This window comes from Dunckerocampus dactyliophorus, chromosome 8 (assembly GCF_027744805.1).
Source record: "Dunckerocampus dactyliophorus isolate RoL2022-P2 chromosome 8, RoL_Ddac_1.1, whole genome shotgun sequence".
NCBI classification, from domain to species: Eukaryota; Metazoa; Chordata; class Actinopteri; order Syngnathiformes; family Syngnathidae; genus Dunckerocampus; species Dunckerocampus dactyliophorus.
Genome location: NC_072826.1, coordinates 16,791,965 through 16,814,238, shown reverse-complemented (window position 1 = coordinate 16,814,238; position 22,274 = coordinate 16,791,965). Strand labels below are relative to the sequence as shown.

The 22,274-nt window shown below is 40.7% G+C and overlaps 1 protein-coding gene across 3 annotated transcripts in view; it reads left to right on the top strand.

Moving 5' to 3' along the window:
• Positions 1-13,616, top strand: part of asic1b (acid-sensing (proton-gated) ion channel 1b) — a 209,265-nt gene extending 195,649 nt beyond the window's left edge. For all 3 annotated transcript variants that reach the window (XM_054783393.1, XM_054783390.1, XM_054783391.1), the window contains 4 exons: positions 4,355-4,446; positions 4,550-4,629; positions 7,658-7,759; positions 10,804-13,616. In XM_054783393.1, coding sequence (XP_054639368.1) covers positions 4,355-4,446; positions 4,550-4,629; positions 7,658-7,759; positions 10,804-10,899 — 370 coding nt within the window. In that variant the 3' untranslated portion in view covers positions 10,900-13,616. The remainder of the gene's footprint in view (positions 1-4,354; positions 4,447-4,549; positions 4,630-7,657; positions 7,760-10,803) is intronic.
• Positions 13,617-22,274: the final 8,658 nt, after the last annotated feature.

Here is a 22,274-nt window from a genome sequence, read left to right as displayed (position 1 = left end):
AGTAGATGGCAATGTCACTTTGCAGTAAATGTATACTTTGCCGTCCAAGTTAGCAACACAACAGCATACAGTGGTACCTCGGTAGGGCTGGGCAATATAGACCAAAACTCATATCCTGATATATTTAGGTTGAATATCGATATACAATATATCTCGATATTTTTTCCACAAAGTGAGTTTAGACAAAATCAAAGCCAAATATGTGTGTAAAGTTGTTTTATTAAAATAAATACTTAACATGAGGATGTTTTTTGAAGTTTTAAAGCTTCATGCAAGATGCACATTCAAAAATCGTATCTAAAATAAAGCAGGCCAGTCTCTTTTTGAAATAAATATAGAAAAAGTCAAATATAATCTTTTTTATAACAAACCTTTAGGGATGCTCAAATCCTCAACTAATAACAAAATCACAAAAGAACTAAATATGAAGGAGTGCCCAGTTTAAGAGGAAATTATATAATGACAGCAACTCAAAAATACTTTAAATTGAACAGTAGTATTTTTTAGGTAAACATTTTTTGAAGACACAAGCATGTCCTTACTTTGTGCCAGGAACACCAACCTGTCAACTGCATCAGGCTTAGCAACTGTCTGTCTAACTTCCTTGAACATTTGTGGTAGAGCTTGTCGTGCTAAATAATTGTGACTGTGAAGCCCGCTGGACATCGCGAATCCACCGTTTTCAGCAGGTTTTTTTCAAGCCATTTTTTCCACTGTTGCAGTGTTGCATGTGATAGGACACCGCTTTGTGTTGTGGCAGCAGTTGTGCAGCCAGCGCGCAGCTTCACACATTTCTCGTATTGGAGTTTTAAGGTGGTGAAAAAGATATTTTTATGCTGTGAATTCAAAGTACCTCCAAATTACTGAGCTTCAACGGAGTATTAGGGCCACATTCTGACTAATTCTTCCACCGCAGATGCTGTCGCTTCGACTGAGCAGCCAGGCATCTGCTCCACCCTTCCTCCCTCCTCTTGCCAGGAGCTCACACACAGTGCAGAGAGATGATGGACATACATCGCTAATCCAGTCTATTTCAATATGAACAATATGGTTGTTTTGGATATTGTGCTTAAAGTAAATATCAAAATATTAAAAATATTGATATATTGCCTAGCCCTATACCTCATTTTTTGTTACACTAAGTCCCCTGCTAACGAACATCCGACGTGCGAACTTTCGGAGATACGAACACAAGCCGACTAGTCTATATTTTCATGTGTTTTGCCTTATAAGTCCATATTTATACTGCTACATGCTTGACCAGCCAGCCCATATTTATACTGCTACATGCTTGACCAGCAGAGGGCACTGTGACACTGCTAATGGGACCAACTAATAATGGGAGAACAAGAGGAGGAGGATGGGAGGAGGGGAGGAGAGAGAAAGCTACATTGTAGCTGTATGATACAACCCGGACAGAGCGTGTGATTAAAGTTTATGAAGAGTTAATAGGCCTGCTTAATTCTACACCACCCACAGAACACTACCTCTTTTAGAAGAGTCGATGATGACGATTTGTCCTTTTTTTCCCAATATCTCCTCCACTACTAACGACGTATGTTCGACCACTCCTCTTCAAAGGTAAATAACATTTATCATTACGTATAATTATATCATTTTCATTATTGTTTTTTTCATTAATGATCCTTGTTTAATATTACTACTGCATCCAAACTCATATTTACATACATACGCATATACTGTATATGTATACACGTACATGTAGTACCTATATCATTGCTAATATTACCTTTTCCCCTACTTAAGAACAATTCGACATAAGAACGGTCGTCTCGAACCAATTGTGTTCGTTAGTTGGGGACTTAGTGTATTTTTTTGTTCCAAAAGGTTAGACAAAACACGAAACGTGCAAAAACTGAGGCAATTTTTCCCATAGTAAAATGTACTTAATATGTTCCAGGCACACCAAAATTTTCACAAAATATACAGTATATTTTATACTGTACAATAATAATTATAATTACAGAAAACAATGTTAAATATGGTAATCCCTTGTTTATCGTGGTTAATTGGTTCCAGATAAGTGAATTTCCACCAAGTAGAATTGCTGATTTATAAAGGGAATACTTTTGGAGTTAGAGCATAGAAAACCTGTGTAAGACCTTATAATAAAGGTATTAACATTATCACAGCCGTGTAGACATAAAATAATACCCCTATAATCGCTTTTACACTCATATGACCCAATATGGAAGCATAAAAATAGAAAATAAGACGTATTTGACATATACAGTATGACATAACCTAGACTCAGACATTAGCAGTGACAGAATTCCTTGTTTTTTTTCTGTCTCATCAATTTAGCGTAACCAGTAACCAGTGTAGAATACTTTTACTTTAATACAGTCAGCCCCCACAAACTCACAAGTAAGCTCCTCACACTTGGCCTGTCACCCACACTCTGTAACTGGGTGTTTAACTTTCTAACAGGCAGGCCCCAGTCAGTCAGAGTCTACAATCGCACATCCAGCTCAAGAATTGTGAGCACTGGGACCACAAGGGTGTGTGCTGAATCCGCTCCTCTACACGCTCTTCACCTACGATTGCGTGTCCTCCCAGAACAACACCAGCATCATTAAATTTGCGGATGACACTACAGTCATCGGACTGATCACTGGTGGTGTTGAAACATCATACAGAAGAGAGGTGGCGGACCTCATAGCTTGGTGTCGTGATAACAATCTCCTTCTCAATACAGATAAGACTAAAGAGATGATCATCGACCCAAGAACAAGGGAAAAGGAGCCACATAAACCCCTGTTTATTGATGAGACTGAGGTGGAGAGGGTGAAAACCTTCAAGTTCCTTGGCACACACATCAGCGAGGACCTCACCTGGTCTCACAACACCCAACAAATTATGAAGAAGTCCCAAAGGAGACTGTACTTCCTGAGAAGACTGAGGAAATTTGGCATGTCCCCCACAATCCTGAGTTGCTTCTACAGATGTGATCGAAAGTGTCTTTACCGCCTCCATCACTGTTTGGTACGGTAACTGTACAACACGTGATAGGAAGGCACTCCAGCGGGTGATCAAGACGTCACAGAACATTGTTGGGGCAGCCCTCCCCTCACTGCAAGACATTTATAAAACTAGAGTCCTACGCAGAACACACAACCTCATCAAGGACAGCACACATCCACAACACTCATTATTCACACTCCTACCATCAGGCAGACGCTACAGGAGTTTGAAGTCCAGGACCACAAGGCTGGCAAACAGCTTTTACCCACAGGCCATCAGGCTTCTCAACGAAGCACTCACACATGCCGCATACAACACACACACACACTCATAGCACTTTATTTATTTATTTATTTATTTGTATTATTTATTTGTATTAATGTCTCTTCTGTTGTTGTTGCTTAATTTATTGGTACATATGTTTCTTATGTTCTTATTCTTTTTCTTGTGTTTTCTTTCTTTTCTTGGGAGAATGAACAGAATAAGAATTTCATTGCATAGTATAACTGCCTGTTGTACTATGCATATGACAATAAAACTCTTGAATCTTGAATCTTGAATACTACTGTAATTCTCCAGTTTGTGGACACTTCAATTGCTTTGTTAACGAGCGGAGAACACATATGCAGTGAACACACACAGGAGCTGCTATCGGCCACAACTCACGGCAGTCACTAACACGCTCCACACTGCAGGCCCCTGCAGTCATCCCTCTCCTTAGTTTCAGATCTATCCTGAAATATTAACGCAGCAATATTTTTCCACTCTGGTCCTGTAGGTGGCGGTAATGAGCATTTCAAAGTGAGTGCCAACCAACAAACTCTTAAAACATCAACTCGGATCTATCATATACATTCTGTATTGTTGGAGTATAGTTGTATATTTGTAGTCTGCAGTGCATATTCCCACAAAGCCAGATGCAACATGATAAATGCTTCACATGGAAAAATATGCTGTGACCTACATTACTTAACGCGCAAAGGACGTAAATGTACAAGGAATGTCTTCACGAGGATGTGAGCAGATGTTGAGTTGCCTCGAGCCATTTCAAGTCAGCCTTCAGCTTCACCCGAATGTCTTTTGACATCGACAGCTCATTGCTTCTCATGGCTCCAATTTAAGCGCACAGATCAAAATAGAGTCCAATGTTTGGAGTCGATCTCATCTCCAGAGAGGGGGTGCTTTGATGCAAACTCAAAATACAGCCTTTTATTTTTTTGTATTGTTTGGCTTTTTGTATTTTTTGTATTCTTTTGTTAGTAACAGCAAATTGCAGAACAATTCATGTTGGCTGTTATCTTCATCTCCTGGAGGTCTCGGGAGAGAAATGTGTCCTGATTTGTGTGCTGATTCTGATGTCTGTTCACAGAGATAACCTTCTGGTTCTGGATATCTTCTTTGAGGCCCTCAACTACGAGACCATCGAACAGAAGAAAGCCTACGAACTGGCAGGCCTTCTGGGTAAAAGCAACCGTCTGTCGAAGATGATAGTGATGACTGAGTTTTGTATTTAAATGGTTTCTCTGGAGTACAGCAACAGTGCCCCTTTCCCCTTTCCTCTCAGGTGACATCGGGGGTCAGATGGGGCTCTTCATTGGAGCCAGCATCCTCACCATCCTCGAACTCTTTGACTATCTCTATGAGGTAAAACACCTTCACCTGGCAGAATTTAGCTCCATGACTCTTTTTCCATGACGTTTGCATGGCTGCTTGTTGTGGGATGGAATTTGTGGAACTGATGTGAACTGCTGTGAACTGATGAAAAACATGAATTTATGAGGATATTTACACACACACAATTTCACAATTGAATCACCTTCACCCTGTGTAAAATATAAAACACATAGGAAGTATGAAAGCAAGCATCAATTTCACAATGAAATTACAACACTGCGTATTAGATATAAAACATATTACACAGAATAAAAACATCAAAGCACCAGTTTTGCAGTGGAATTACCTATAAATATAAAATACAGAATCAGAAAGACACAAATCACTATTCTGTATTAAATTAAAAACGCATTAGAAAGAATGGAGAGAAAAAAGCACCAATTTCACAATGGATCACTACTCTGTATTAAATATTAAACATACCTAAATGAGAGAGAATGAAAACAGCACCAATTTTGCAATACATTCACTACTTTTGTATTAAAAAGAAAACACATATTCGAAAGAATGAAAAAAAACAAATGTCAATATAGAATCACTACTCTGTATTAATTATAAAATGCATATCAGGAAGTAAAAACAGCAGCAATTTCACAATGGAGTCACCTTTAAGTATAAAGTACTTCTCAGAAAGACGGAAAATATCATCGTAATAGAGTCACCACTCTGTATTAAATATAAAACAAAACAGCACCATCCGCTGGCACTGATGAGGCACAGGTAAATGTCGAACCTACGTCAAATAACAGTGTGTCAATTAAAAACTAGGGCTGTCAAAAATAACACGTTAATGGCGGTAACTAATTTATTTAAATAATTACATTACATTTTTTTGCATGTGCACCAGAGCAAGCACGCCTCTCTGTTATGATGGCAGACGGAAGCACAGTGGAGCGTCCCCACACAGTCACACAGAGTCTGACGCTCTTTTCTAACTCCATTCTGACCTGAACACATCAATAGCAGTACAATTCCAACACCATATACTGTATGTATCTCCAACTCACACACGTCTCTATTCCGTTCATCCTGGGAACCACACTTCCTCATTCTCATTACAAGAACGCGAGATGCATTGAGGGACGCTCCGAACATCACAAAAATGACTTTATAATGTGTGTGTGTGTGTGTGTGTGTGTGTGTAAATAAACAGGAAGATAAAGAAAAACATGAAGTGGATATTCTTATCACTCGCTTCGTAACTCTTAATTCGGATGTACAATTTTCTACATTTTAGTATGCTGGAAAATACAATGAAAAGTACATTTACCTTAAATTACGTGATGTCTTTGAACGCAACCCAATAGCACGGTTTAAAGTGTGATTGAAATGTTCTGCTACTATTAAAGAGACTAGTGTTGGGCAAATGGATTTTTAGGTTTGTGTGGTATCTTTTAGCTTGATTGACATATTCAGTTCATTTGGAGCTGTTAAAACATACAAATATACAGACCTGATCAAAATCTTAAGACCAGTTGAAAAATTGCTAGAATTTGCATTTTGCACATTTGGATCTTAATGAGGTTTTAAGTAGAGCTACAATATGCAAAAACAAGAAGGGGGAGTGAGACAAAAAAAAACATTTGGAACTTGTAATTTAAACAAAAACAAAAAAAACTGAAATATGTTGTTTATCACCTGATCAAAAGTTTAAGACCACAGGCTATGAAAGCCAAAATCTGCTCAAAATGTTCATTTTCTGTCAGGCATTCACACTGTCATGCCCTCCTGATGGCTAAAGCTAAGAAGCTTTCTCTTTTTCAACGTGGTCGGATTGTCGAGCTGCATAAGCCAGGCCTCTCGCAGCGTGCCATTGCTGCTGAGGTTGGGAGCAGTAAGACAGTCATTCTACATTTTTTTTAAAGATCCTGAGCATTATGGAACAAAAAAATCAAGTGGTAGACCCAAAAAATCACACCTGCGCTTAGCCAGAGGATCCGATTGGTTGTCCATCAAGACAAAGGGCGGTCTTCCACCCAAATTAAGGCGCTTACTGGTGCCAACTGCAGCGCAATAACCATCGGACGAGAATCTGCGGGAAAAGGCTTTTGATCAGGAGTGTATATAATCCTGCCCTGTCATTTATCTTTCAGTCTCTACAGTAAAAATGGGCATATTTCAGTCATAGTTGCTAATGGTGCTTAATGATGATTAATTGATTTAAAACTGTGATTAATCTGATAAAAATTTGACAGCCCTATTAAAAACACAAGGCTATTCTATAAAATCAATGCAAAATAAACATAAAGACTTCATTGTAGTTATTACACAGCAAGTTTGCTGATTTACGTGCAACAAGTATAAAAGTATCAGCCACTACTATTGAGTATATACAACCAATAAATGTATACTAGAAGTTAACTTTGTTTAGCATAGTTGTGGTGTAAAAAAATCTACTAACAGCACACTTGAACGAGCTTCAAGGGCTTAAAACTTAATTAACAAAGTTGTTAGGGCAGCAGTCGTTAAATCCATCAGCAGACCGTAAAAACACTTTCGTTTTCCTACAGATGCACATGAAGACACTACGGCAGGGAAAATGAATCAAGCTTCATAAGGAGTGCCCACTACTTTTTTGTTATCTTTTCAGTTCCAGCAGACCAAAAAAAAGAAATACTTCGATTGAACTCGTAATCCATGCCACGCATCTGTGTGACACACAATTTAGCAGCAGCAGCACTGAATATATTAACATTTTAGCGGTTATATTTTAGATGAGTCACAATGTCTCTGTCCACTCTCATTAGTCAGACAGAACTGTTGCATGCAATTTCTGGGCGCCCTCTCTCTCCTTGCAGCAACACTCAGAGCTGTTTGGTGCTTCTGTCACGCTTTCTAAATTGATGTGTGTGTGTGTGTGTGTGTGTGTGTGGTCAATGGGGAAACACAATTATTGCAGCATAAAATCTTAGTCCTGTCTGCCAGATGCTTCCAAAGAGTTGGAAAACATGATCAGGTTGTGGTCTGAGAACATGTCAACATTCGTCTGGCTTTTCAGGTGATCAAGTACAAGCTGTGCCGATGCGTGAAGAAGAAACACAAAGGCCGCAACAACAACGACCGGGGAACTGTGCTGAGCCTGGATGATGTGAAACACCATGTCAGTATAAAGTGTTCTAGCCGTGTCCGAACGCATCGCTTGTGACGTGGGGGAGGCTTTGTCGACCTCTCAGTTGAGGGATGATGAAATGGTGGCGGTGGGTGGACCGGCGAGGGAGATGGAGGAAGCGAGGGAGGCACATGAGAGGACAAATTGAACGTAATCAAAGCTTTGGGAGGTGTGACAGATCTCTTGTTTGCCGGCGTAAATGGAAGCATTTCACTTTAATTGTAAACCTGATCAACAAAAAGATGCGATCCCCTGGCTGAGTGACTTCCCTCATTCCATTAGTTTCTTTGATTCAATCTTTTATTTGCCCCTTCTGCTCCAAATTTAAGGGTCACTCTACATTTTGATCCCCTCCACATCTGCATTTGTGTTTAGTTAAAGGTCCCATATTATGCATTAGTGACATTTTAATGATGTTCTAACAGTAATATGTGTTCCTAGAGCCTGTTTATGAGCACCGAATACGAGACAAATGGATCATCTCCCTCACTTGTTCGCTCCACTTTTGAGAGAAGAGGCGGTCAAAGGCTCGCTTTTAAAGCTGCGGATTGTCATGAAGGAAAACATCCTTCCTCATTGCCATGATATCACATCTGACCCACACCTAGCTAGATGTGGCTACACTGTTTAAACATCCACCACTTCACGGAGGGCAGTTTTGTCAAAAAAGATAAAAGGTTTCACTACACATCTTAAAATAAAGCTCTGCCGCCTGTCGATCAGTCATCTACAGATGTGAGAGCTGTAATATTGATCACGAACAGGCTAACCTAGCATGATGTTGCTGTTAAAATGTGAGTGTGATGTTAGCGCTCACGTTAGCTCACGTAGCATAGCTATGCTGGGGTTGCTAACATTTGTGTTCTCCTCTCCTACTCTGTTACGCTGTGAAATATATGGCATCTACAGTGTTGGGATTAATGTTGTTAAAAATAATGGTGTTACTAATGCCGTTATTGTTTTCCATTAACAGGTAATCTAATGAATTACTATTTCAAATGTTACACCGCCATTACTGTTACCGACGGTGAAATGTGCACAGTTGTTTTTGTAGCATCCTGATGGAGTCACAGTCTGATGCTCTTTTCTAACTTTATTCTGATCGTAAAATATCAACAGCAGTGCTCGGTTCCAATATCTTCAACTCTGCGTCTTCTCCACACCCACACAACACTTTCTCCTTCTCCACTAATCACACGCAAGGTGTATTCACAGACATCAGAACTCAGATCATCAACAAAAAGTAGAAGCAGGTCGTTCCATTATGCATTGATGTGGTAAGCTCTCAACAGCACATGCCAGATTTTTGAAGGTCTTTCAAAAAAGTAATGCAATAATTACTTTCCCTGGTAACTACACTTGTGTATAATCCACAAGTGTCCACGTTGTAACATGGGCTATTTACACAGAAAGACACACTATAAACCTTGCAATCCTACCTACACTTGGTGTTCCCAGCATCACTCATTCGCGCCGATAAGTGAGACCTTACAAACTTACAAAATAAAGTGCTCAAGAACAGTCAGTAGTTTACAGAACTAGGACTGCACCCATATACTGTAGTGCAGTCAGGCTATAGCTTATACTTCACTTCCAAACACTCTTTCACAGAGATATACACACACACAAACTGTCTTTTACACACTTCATCACACTTTTTTTGGCCTGGCAACTTCAGCAGCGTGGAAGTATGACACCATGGGTTTTGCAACATGCTAGTTTTATTCTGTCTTCTTCAACAAAAACAGCAGTTCAACCACAAATGGTAATTCATTTCTAATAAATAACAACGGTAATAAATTCCCTCGCAAGCCTTTACTGTCATCTCATTGAGCTCCGTGTGTATGCTCGCCCACTTCCATCTTTGTCCCCACATACTAAGGTGACACAAGCCCTTCAAATAGCTGTCTTCGGCTATGCCTGCCGGTGACGAGAAGCTTGTAACCCAAATTTTAGCTCGCAGCCGAGAGACGGCTCATATCTAATAAACTGCCGTTAGTTGGGACACTCGTATGCCAGGGTACAATTGTACAAATGGCAATAAAAAATACCTGCAGTGCTCCAGCACGTTCTGTAGATTCTTCAGTTTCTTCAGCTGAGCCCGGCAAGTGACATTTGAGACTCGACATGCTCCAGTTACATCACTACTCACAGCCACAGTAGATACAAATAACCTCGGTCTTGTCAAGAGATCCCGCTTGTGGCTCGACATTAACTGCTACACTGTTGCAGTTTCTTAAACTATGGCGTGGGCCGAGGGTCAAACAGGACATGTACAATAGTGGCCTTAAAGGGAATGTCCGTTAACTACGTATTAGCACGTTAACGCTGACCGCCCTAGTAAAAAGTGGATGAAATGCACAAACAGCGCTTCTTGGAGACACACACACTGTCTGAGACAGGAGGGGACAAAGAGCTCATTAGCATTAAAGCTGCAGGCGCACAAAACACTGTGTTCCCGATAGGCCTTGCAAAAAACAATTTTAAACTGTCTAATCCCAGCATCAAAGCTAGATTTACACTACTGTGGCACTTCTGAGACAATTTCAAATTGGTGAAAAATAGTATAATATGGGACCTTCAAAGATCAAAATTATTCTTGCTTGACATTTTATATGTTGAATATGTATCCTCTGATGGGAAATTACACCAAAAAACTACATTTTGAAAATTAAATCCAGGAATTAATGTTCACTTTCTGTTGTTGCAGTCCAGTTGCATTGCGGCAAAGTGGGGGCAGTGACGCAATATAACCAGAAGATGATGCTGCTGGTGAAAAAAATGTGGTGTTTGTAGCTACTTTGTAATGCGCGTTGATGCCACCTACAAGGCTGCAGGGGAACAGCACTGCTTGGCACAGCATGACGTTTTGATCATGTTTGTGCCAGTATTATCATTGGACTTTTTTGCTAACTTTAATTATTATAAATTTCATTTTTGTTTACTAGTTTTGCACCATATGTGTCGTCGTTTCTCTCACTCTCTTTTTTGCTTGATCGTCATTTGTCATTTTGCTTCCTGTTTGCCTCCATCAGACTCCATGCGACAACCTACGCACGCCATCCACGTACCCAGGCAACATGCTACCTCATCACCCGGCCCAGGGAAACTTTGAAGACTTCACTTGCTGAGTGCGGTGATGTGGAGTGAAGCACGTGTGGTGTTGCAACCAAAGTCGACCATACAGCAAGAGTATCGGGTGTGAAGAAACTCATAACAGAAGCACTTTTGTACGCAGGAATCGGAGGAACTGTACACCTGAAACACACACGAGCGTTTCTGATCCATTTCATGCAGGACTCGTATTTATGTAATCTTCTGGAGCACTGCCGCTAAAGGAGACGCCTCGTCAAGTCGGACCTCCCGTGAGAACAAAAGGGAAAATGTACAGTTATCTCGTTGTAGAAAAAGAGACCTTTCATATACGTCACCACTAGAGAGCACACATCCTCCCTTGCTTACGACACATGTAGCCACATCATGGTGTGTTCACAGCGAGGAATGGCGGCAAACAACGACAACTTCAGGTCCCATCATGTAAATGCATGCTCGTGTTTGTCCATTTGCATGTCCTTTAGTATTATTTGCATTATTATTTTTATATGTAGACATCTATATGAATATATTCAAACACACAAGTACCAAGTTTGCCTCAGTGACATCTCATGTATTTTATCTGTGGGTGTGTGTGTGTGTGTGTGTGTGTGTGTGTGTGTGTTTGGGAGAGAGAGATTGCAAAGTGTGTGTGTGTGTCAATCATGCGCGTGGTTAGGCCACCTGTGTCGCAAAGGGACTTTTATGTCTCTCTCTCTTGCTTAAGACTATGTCCAAAAAAACAGCCCTATTGATTTTGAGCAACATTTAAGTTGTCTGAGGTCAAAGGTCAAATGTGAGTACATGATATATTTCTTTCCTTCTCACTAGCGCTCATCGGTCTTTCAGATTTGGAACTCTCTGTGATACTGTAATTCGTAGAGGCGGTCCACACGGACCTAATGAGGGTAAGCGGCATAGAAAAAGATGGATGGATGTCCACACGGAAACGTCGTCAGGTCAAAACGGCCAAGTATTTTATTGTTTCAGCCTCTCATCCACACGGAAACGCCATTCTGGGTGCCTTGAAATGGTATTTTTTGAAAATGGTTTCCAGCAGGGGAAAATCTGAAAATGCCGGCTTGTTGTTTCCGTGCAGACAAGCGATTTGCTGCTTTATGAAAACGATGGCGTCACCAACCCGTCACCGTCACGTGACCAGAAGTTAGCTCTCAACGACAAGCCAACATAATATCTGAATGCTTCAACTGGCATGACTCACCCCAGTCGACATTTTCCAGATATTTTGTGGTCTTATACTCCAAAATAACTCACAGAAGTAATTCCATTTTGTCATAAGCGGAAGATGACGGACTCATGCGTATGCGTTCTTTCTTCTTCTGTAGTTTGGTGTGTCACGTGGTTCTGTCCCATGTAGGTGTGCCTTGTGTACTACATCCTTTTCACCCAGTGATCCGTTTCTGCAAGTATTTTCTAATTGGAAAATCGCAGGAACGTTTTCATGTGGACAGGACCTTAGGTGTCGTGACGACAACCCGGTTGCTTTGGAAAGGTTTGCCGCCTAAGATGGCAGAAGCGGTTGAGGTCAAAGGTCAAAGCAGTACATTGTGACCTCAGTGCTAGTAACAGTTTTCAAATGACCCTCTTTAAACTTTTAGTGTTGTTCTGTGTCACAGCAAGAACTCTGTTGCCTTTGAATGTTGCCTGATTCAAGATGGCCGAGGTAGAAAGATAAAAAAAAGTGTTAATGTCGTACTTGTGACCTCTACCCGTAACAATGTTAAACCAAGCCTTTTTGAACTTTCGGGGATTTGTTCTTCTGTGTCAGAGCAACAACCCTATTGATTTTGAATGTGACCTGATTCAAGATAGGAAAATAACAAGGTTACCTCCACCAAAAATAATTTCCAACCAACTTTTAAACTTTTAGCAATCCTGTTTCACAGCCACAGCAAGAACCCTATTGCTTTTAAATGGAGTCGAGGACTCTAGGATGTACTATCCTAGGTGTCGAGCACAGCTGAGGTCATTGGTTAGATGAGCATTTACATATTATCGCTCGACCAGTAACAACTTTCAACCGACCCTCTTCAATCGTGCAGGGATCCTTGTTGCGTGTCAGAGCAAGAACCCTATTGCTTTTGAATGTTATACTGTCAAACATGGCTGAGGCAGTTGAGATCACTCATTTTCTTTAAACACCCAAGGTTCTTTGATGTGTGTCAGAGCAAGAACCCTGTTCCTTTTTAATGCTATGTAATTAACAGGTGGCCAAAACCAACGTTAAGTTGAAGGTAAAATCAATACACCTCTTGATCTTTAATCTGCGTGGGCGTAAAAGAACCTGTTTATTTTGAATGTCATCTGAGGTTCACACTACACACTACATGTTTTAGCCGCACACTACTAGTTGCACTTTTCAATTGGTGACAGTTTAGCGCCTTTTGTGTTCTCTTCATTTCAAGCCATTGCTTGTCCTTCCCGCCATCATCTTTTCAAGAGTTGTCGACTTTTGTGTTTGTGGGGCTGTTCAAAGTGTGTAAACTCTGTGTTGTTGTTGCAGACGTCTAATGAAAGCACAATAACACGACAAGGTGTGTATGTAGAGCTAATGTAAAAAAGAAAAGCTACTCTTCTTCTTATTCTTCTCTATATGATTACTATTGTGCCGATATGACTGTTTTCTTTGCTTTCTTATGAAACACGCTCACTATTGCCTGGTAATCTTCTCTCCATCTCCCAGGTAACGGGCTGTTTTATTTAGTTATCCAAGCATAAATAAAGTGTAAATATCATTTTGGAAATTGCTATTCTGAGTTTGGTTTTTTTTTTTGTAGTCAGTCAATTTTGACGTCTCCAAAGACCTCATTTGCTTTTGGCTTGCCACAATCTATTATAGACGGGATTGGGTTGCAGAGACTCAGGTGACGTACAGAAAAAGAGTCTTTAATGAAGCTCAGACAGCGAAACGACACACAAAAACGCAAAGTACAAAATGACGACGAAGGAAAGGAGGTTCAGCTAAGGCTAACCAGTGAAGTCACCATGGCAGGTGGAAACAAAAGGGGGTACAGCCTAATGAGAAGCAACGATGTGCCTCGACACACAGGTAACAATAGCCAAAGGTAAATAATGAACCAGCAACCCCATGCTGTCGCCTATGTGCTTTAAAGCACCACAAATGAATGATTAATGAAACACCAGAAATAGAGAACTCGGGAAAGAAAGTAGCAAACAAAACAGGAGCAACAATACAACAAACCAACTCTGTCATGCGGTACATGACGTGGCTCTGTCAATTTCTCAATGCCACGCACTGCAAATGCTCAGTCCTCAAATCAACAAGTTGCAGTGTATGTTTTTCAATCCCCCGCATGCTGTTTTTTGTGAAAATTAAATCCTGATCAAACTGCCAGAAAGTTTGAGGGCAAAGAGTCGCTACTATCTCCATCTCTCTTATCTACTTCAGGCTTTGATCCGAAAGCTGCCAGCCAAAACATTTGGAAATGCAATTACAGCTCTCGGACGGATTGAGAAAAGTGTTTTGTGCAACCCAAAAAAAGAAATGTATGAAAGTTTTATCAGGCTTGTCCAGCAGCTGCACAGTCAGGCTTCTGCGTGTTGAATTATTGTGCGCATCACTCGCTGCCACACAATGTGGACATTACTGAGTGACACGTTCACTGCATAGTAGTCGTGTGTTTTTCATACAATTATGTTAGTATTCATTATTTACTATTTTTATATCATGGCGTCATTCAATGCATTGAGACACAATCAATGTAAGCTCTTTGCTTTTCTTATCTTGAAACACTCCTTGGGAGCAGTTCTGAAGAAGAAAAGCTATACTTTTGATCAAAATCTTACAAGCAGTTGAAAAATTGCAATAATTTACATTTTGCACTGTTGGATCGTAAGGAAGTTCTAAGTAGAAAGCTTCAAAAGGCAAACAGAAGAAATTGGAGTGAAACAAAAAAAAATCGAGTAAGCAATTTATTGCAAACAACCATTAAAGTGAAATAGGCTGTTCATCAGCTGATCAAAAGTAAAAGACCACAGCCTTTAAAAGCTGAAATCTTGGCGAAAATGTGGATTCAATGTCAATGTCATGTCATTCGTTCTCTCTTTGAATGCGGTCAGAATGCTGAGTTGCATAAGCAAGGCCTCTCGCAGTGCGCTATTGCTGCTGAGGTTGGACGCAGTAAGACAACTTTTTAAAAGATCCTGCAGGTCAAAAGGCAAGTGGCAGACCCTGAGCCTGAAGTTTGTGTTACGCCGAGGCATTGTCGTGACCACAGGATGCAGAGACAAGAGCAACGTGCAGGTAAAAATTGTCTTTAATGTCGCACTAGCAGGTGCAAACAATCCCAGCGACAGTTGTGGCAGCAAAAAAGGGCAATAAAGTTCAAAAAGAGTTACAAAAGCACCGTGTGGGGAAAAAAGGGAAACAGGTAATAGATACATCTAACTCCTTCAACATAGGTTAAGCACACCTAACTTCGGTAAAGCAATGAACCATCACCAGCTGAGGAAAACAGTTGAACTAAATAGTCCCTCAAACTAATCAGCACCAGGTGCACTCACAGAGTTCAAAAAAGAATGTAAAGTTGCTGCCAATGGTGCAAATCAGGAAAAAAGAAGATACAAAATTACAGCCTACAACAGGAAATAAAAGGAAAACACAACATGGTCCAACAAGTCACGCAGGGTTTGACAGTCCGTCAAGGCACAAGACGATCCTCAGCCCAAATGAAGGTACTTATTGGTGTGCAGTCCAATAACCATCAGACAACATCTCCGAGAGAGGGGTTTAAGAACAAAAACATCTTCAAAGTCCTCGTCTCCTTCAAACGTCACAAAATTGTCCGTTTGGAAATTTGCACGAGAGAACCAAACATGGGACATTGAAAGGTGGAAGAAAGTTTTATTCTCTCATGAGAAAATGTGAAAATGTGAAAAAAAATGAAAGATCCCAACTGAAATATTTACTACATGGCACAGTTGAGGGGGCGCCATCATTATATGGGATGCTTTTTTTGCCAATGGAACAATGCAGCTTCAGGTTGTGCAGGGGTGTCAAACGGCAGATGGTTATGTGAAGATGTTGAAGGGGGCATCCGTCAAGACTGAAGGCCCTTGTCTGTGTGGTAATGGCTGGGGATTTGGGGATGAATGGCAAGGGAAGTTATCAGTTATCAGAAAATATCAGCTCCAGACAGAGGATGCCCTTTGTGAAGCCATCTTCACCACCTGGAGCTAGTGTTGTTTTCATCAACGGTGACAATGGCGAAATTATTTTCTTGACAAAGCACCTGACGAAAACAAGATGACGACGAGCTAAACACACCTCTTTGATGGCTAAAATGTGACGAGTCGTGTGTGAGTTAAGTACACATTGATTTCACAGAGCCCATAGCAGCTACTTCCATCAACAACAGCAAAATAGAGAGAATGTTTGCTTACACTAATCATGGAAGACTTTGTGAGAGCCCCCGACGAAGACTATTTTTTACTGTGACTCCTCCTGGGCAGAGAATAATATTGCTGGGTGCGAGCAGTGGCGGTTCTAGTTATGGGCCATATAGGCAATTGCCCAAGGCGGCATTCCCTTGAGGGCGCGGCAAGGGGGAAAGAAAACAAAAATCCCATTTATTTGTGTTCAGCATTTACTCATCAAGTCAGGCTGTGTGGCAGCATCGATGTGCCCAGGGCATCATTTAAGCCAGAACTGCCACTGGGAGCGAAGCAGATCCATCTATAGTGAAACACAAAGCCATTCTCATTGCGTGAGCGTGGAGCACTAGTGCTAAAAGTTTTGCTGACAAAATAAAACCACTCACAATGTCCGCTCTCACTGGGATGCCAACTTATGGGATGGCTGTAATTTTCAGCAAGAATTGTGCTTCCCATTGAGTTGGTCAATTCAATTTGGACTCACAGGTGATCCAGCAATTCCATTAGCTTACATTACCTCTTGGTAGTGGCGTGGGACGCTCTGAGAGAGGTGCTGTGTCACTACGCCAGAAAAGTAGTTCTTCGATATTAGCTCCTACAATAACAATGCAGGTCACGTTATGTAAATGGAACTTTGTTAAGCATTAGTTAAACATTTATCGTCAAAATAGGTGTGTCCCATTACATGTATTATTAGCTGACTCATGGTAGCTGTTTTTCTCTCTTTAAAACACACAGAAAAAGGAAATAGGTGTGAGTTCATGTTTTATATAAGGATTGTGGATGATGAGCACTTTTTTTTTAAGTGCAGTTTTCCTTTGAAGCTGCTGTATGTCACGGAGAGCGGCTGCCTACAGGGCGACATAACAAGCGCACTAGTGATGTTTGTCGTCAGCTAGCGATAGAGATTTGGCTAAGTTTAGCGACTAATATTGGCTATCATTGAATATCTTAACAGCATCATGACTGAAATGTTGATCGCCTCTCTGAGAGACTGCTTTTGTGTTTGTGTGGACCACAGACATATACGTGAGTGACCAATCATCTTATAACAACATTTTAAGCCAATTTTCATGCAGTTTTTTTTCAGTTTTTTGTTCAGTTTGCTGTTTTAAACCATTTTAGGTAACATCTGCTACCCGGTGGTGGTGTTCTTATATTTTCCATCCATCCATCTTCTGTGTCACTTAACCTCACTAGGGTTGTATGTACTTTATGTACTTTATTGATCCCACAGCGGGGAAATTTACTTGTTACAGCAGCAAGCAAGCAAGACAAGTAAAGAGAACAGTAAAGTAAAGCACTACAACATGGTTCCGGTGGTGCAGGGTTGCGGGTATGCTGGAGCCTATCCCAGCTGACTTTGGGCGAGAGGCGGGGTACACCCTGGACTGGTCAGCAGTCAATTGCAGGGCACATATGGACAAACAACCATTCACTCTCACATTCATACCTATGGACAATTTAGAGCCACCAATTAACCTAACATGCATGTTTTTGGAATGTGGAAGGAAACTGGAGTACCCGGAGAAAACCGACGTACCCACGGGGAAAATATGCAAACTCCACACAGAGATGCCCAGAGAGATTCAAACCCAGATCTTCCCGACTGAGTGGCCAGCATTCTAATGTTCCTATATTTTTTTTGTTAAAAAAATAAAAAAAATCATCATGAGCCAGTGACATACAGCAGCTTTAATGTTTCAGGACAAGACACATTAATCAAGCCAATAACATAGGCAGCTCTTCATTTACTGCTGGCATTTTGACGGGTCAGAGATCGGATGAGTCAGCAGCGTAAGTCCACAGTGACACTGCGAGTTCCTGCAGCAGAAGAAGAAGCTTGCCTGCATCCTATGCGGTGAGTGACGCCCGTCCCAACACCAGATGAGAGTCTTGATCTCCTGTATATTCACATTGAATGGCATCTGGAGACACACTCACTCACTCCATCACCTTCACCGTCAGCTTCCTCAGCAACCCCCCATCATCTCGGGGTTGTTATCATGCTGGAAAACTGTCCACAATGTCACAAACACAATGAATGATTTTGACTGAGAAGATTATACAGTACATCCAAGCTCACCAGAAGGTGATCAAACTTTTACAACAAAGTATTAGAACTTTTTCTGGAGACAGATCGAGCACATGTACTTCATATTGTGTACAAATAAATATTTTTCAGTTAATAAAAATAAATAAATAAATAAGTAGGACTAAGACATAGTTGAAGATTTTTTTTTCAACCAAAGTGAATTATTCTCTTCTTTTTCTTGTTATCCTCTTAAGATAGATACTTTAATAACCTCCTTGGGGAAATTCAGGTATCTCTCACAGCTCACACAATAAAATATACAATAAAGATTCAAAATACAAACAGTAAAACAATAAAAACAAGGATGAGATAAAAGTGCAGTGGAGCAAATGATGTTACGTTTCCATAAAAAGAGTGCTGCAGTGTGCTTAAAAGGTTAAAAGTCAGGAACCTTTGCGATGCAGAGTTCTGTTAAACAACCTAATGGCTGTTGGGAGGAAGGACCTCCTGTACTGCTCAGTCCGGGAGCGCAGAGAAATGGGCCTCCTACTTTGGCTGCTACGCTGCTCTGCCAAGGTATGATGGAGGGGGTGGTTGGTGTTGTTTTGTATGGACTGCAGCTTGTTTTTTTCTTCCCTCCACTACACTTTCACTCTCTTGATCAGCCTGCTCACCCGTCTGGCGTCCCTTACTGTAATATTGCCACCCGAGCAGACAGCTGCAAAAGTCAAGGCACTTGCAGCGACAGACCGGAAGAAAATGAGCAGCATCTCTGTACACACATTAAAAGACCCCAGTCTTCTCAGGGAGAAAAGCCTGCTCTGGCCCTTCTTATAGAGCGCATTCGTGTTTACGGACCACTCCAAGTTGCACTCGAGGTGCACACCCAAATATTTGTAAACCTTGACTGCTTCGGTGGTATCACCTTGGCATCGCCACGCCTCCTTCATTTAAATTGTATTTTATCCTTCTGAACATATTTTAAAATATCATTATTGTGATACACTCCGTATATGAATTCAGCAGGTTGGATGTTTTTTTTATATTCATATTCTTTTTGTTATGTAATTTGATTTTTTTAAAGTAAAATAACACCTTCTTTGCACATGTGACTTTTAAGAAATGTTTTGTTCATGTTAAAATGTTTTATTCATCGTATGGCATTGTCATACGAAGTAGCAAACAATTAGTGTTGTTAGCAGTTAGCATCAAGTCATGCAGAGGTATTGTCTGTAAATGCTATCACCAGCTTAAGCATGACATCCACCCTCGCTTTGGACAACAGCTAAATGCACCACTCTGCATTTGTCATTGGATGTAAGTGAAAAAGAGCACAGTTCATTGCCTTCGTGCAAGGAGGAGGAGGAGGACGCTACATTCCCAAAGTGTCTCAACTCCCTCATCATGCCAGCTGAGTCACGCTTTGTCAAACCAATCTCTGCTGTCACATCTCTGCCATGCAAAATGAGGATTCCAGGCCATTTGTCAAAAGATAAGGCTGCTTTTCTGCACTTTTTGTTCTGCTTTTTAAGCCGCTTGGTAATGATGCCGCTTTTTGAGAGAAAGCGGCGGTATTAGACTTCATAATCTTGTCCTCTCATTTGTGTGCAGAGTGAGGCCTCGTCCATGTGCTCCACAGCCTGTCACAAGGACTAATCAGCTGCCATCTTGGATGTCAAATCCCCTCTGGAGAGGTGAAGGAAATGAAACACTCATGCTGCTGTTAATGAGAATGTTGGTACACTAACTAACTGCCTGCAAATACACTCATAAAAGCCTCTTTTGTAAGGAAGATAGTGTTTGATGTTTGTGTAAATGACCTCCAGGAGCCCTGCTTGTTTGCACAATAATCATCTTTCTGCAGATGGAGCATTGTACTAATGATGTACACGTTTTCTTCCAAAGCAGTCACGGTGATGACAAAAGAATAATTTGAGCGTAACTTTCATCATAAAGGGATGCAGGGGAAAAAAATGCATTTGTTTAGAAGCGCGCCATAAAAAGTCGAACAAAGTGCAGGCATTGCAATCTACAGTGTGTTGGATTGTTTTTGTATTCTTGCCCACAGTCTGACTCTGCTGCTCGTTTTAACTTTACTGCAATTTGTCGAGAGACAGCATCCACTGCATTAAGCAGTTTGAAGCCACAGGCACACATAAGGCTGAGTGACATTACATTGGCATAGAAATACCCTGGGAAGACCTTTGCTTAGCTCGCCCTCCCTACACTTTTTTTTTTGCAATTTCATATGTTTGTGGGGTTAACAAAGTGGTAAGTTAGCACAGTGCAATCCTTCAGTGTATTATGTTGAATGCTGGCTCATGTGATGTGATTTTTTAGTTTTTAGTTTATTTTTGTTCTTTATTTTTTGTACAGTATGATGTAAACAAATACACATAATGTATTATTTTTTTTAGAATTACTTTAATGCGTTGGACGTCTTTAAAGAGCCCTATCCTACATTTTCCACTTTTTTGACTCATATATATGTGTAAAATGGAAAGATGTTTGATTTTCTGGGCAGCTAAAGACCTACCGAAGTCAGATTCTCCAATATTCATCCAATTATTTCCAAAATCCAATTCTTCTTTACTATTTGCTGCTAGCCATTAGTGCAAATCCAGTTCAGTGCATATTGTATTATGCAAACAAATCAGATTTTTTATAATGTCTGTAAAGCATGCTAACTGTAGCAACAATTATTTGTATTGTTATTGTATTATTATTTTGTCTAATGACATATTTTATGCGTTACACCAGGGGTCTCAAACTCAATTTCACTGGGGGCCAGTAGAGGTAAAGTCTGGGTGAGGCTGGGCCGCATCAAGTATTGGGAGTAGGGCTGGGAATCTCAGGGTACCTCTCGGTGCGATACAATTCACAATCCATCCATGTGATAACACCACTGGTAGTTCAGTGTTGGTGTTTACTTGCGTCTGTAAGTATGTAAGTAACACTGAGCTTGCCCGGATGTTGCGGGCTGCAGTTACACTACTCTTTGATGTCCAGTCACGGGCCGCAAGATACGCAAATTGCCCGCGGGCTGCGAGTTTGAGACCCCTTTGTTACACTAATTAAAATAATGTATTTAAATAAATAATCTAAGGTGATGTCAACAAATACAAATAATGATTTTATTAGTTAATTACGTTAAGTTAGTCAATGAATTAGTGTGAGCTCGCTAGAGGGAACAAAAATCTTTGCCATAATCTATTACATTACAATAAGTTAATTAAAAAAAACATACGGAAGCGTGCATCACGTGTTTAGTATTTTCATGGAATTAACATGACTTCCACTTGAGCGACATACACTCCTGATCAAAATCTTAAGACCAGTTGAAAAAGGGTCTGGATCTTAATGAGGTTTAAAGTAGAGCTACAATATGCAACAGCAAGAAGTGGGAGTGAGACAAAAAACATTTGGAACTTGTAATTTAACCAAACAAACAAAAAAAATGAAATAGGTTGTTTATCGCCCGATCACAAGTTTAAGACCACAGGCTATAAAAGCCAAAATCTGCTCAAATTGTCATTTTCTGTCAGGCATTCACACTGTCATGCCCTCCTGATGGCTAAAGCTAAGAAGCTTTCTCTTTTTCAACGTGGTCGGATTGTCAAGCTGCATAAGCAAGGCCTCTCGCAGCGTTCCATTGCTGCTGAGGTTGGGAGCAGTAAATCAGTCATTATAAATTTTTTGAAAGATCCTGAGCATTATGGAACAAAAAAGTCAAGTGGTAGACCCAAAAAATCACACCTGCGCTGAGCCGGAGGATCCGATTGGCTGACCATCAAGACACAGGGCGGTCTTCCACCCAAATTAAAGCCCTTACTGGTGCCGATTGCAGCGCAATAACCATCAGACAGCATCTGTGGGAAAAGGGTTTAAAAAACAAAAACCAAATTCAAAGACCTCGCCTCCTTCAACGCCACAAAACTGCCCGTTTAGACTTTGCATTAAACA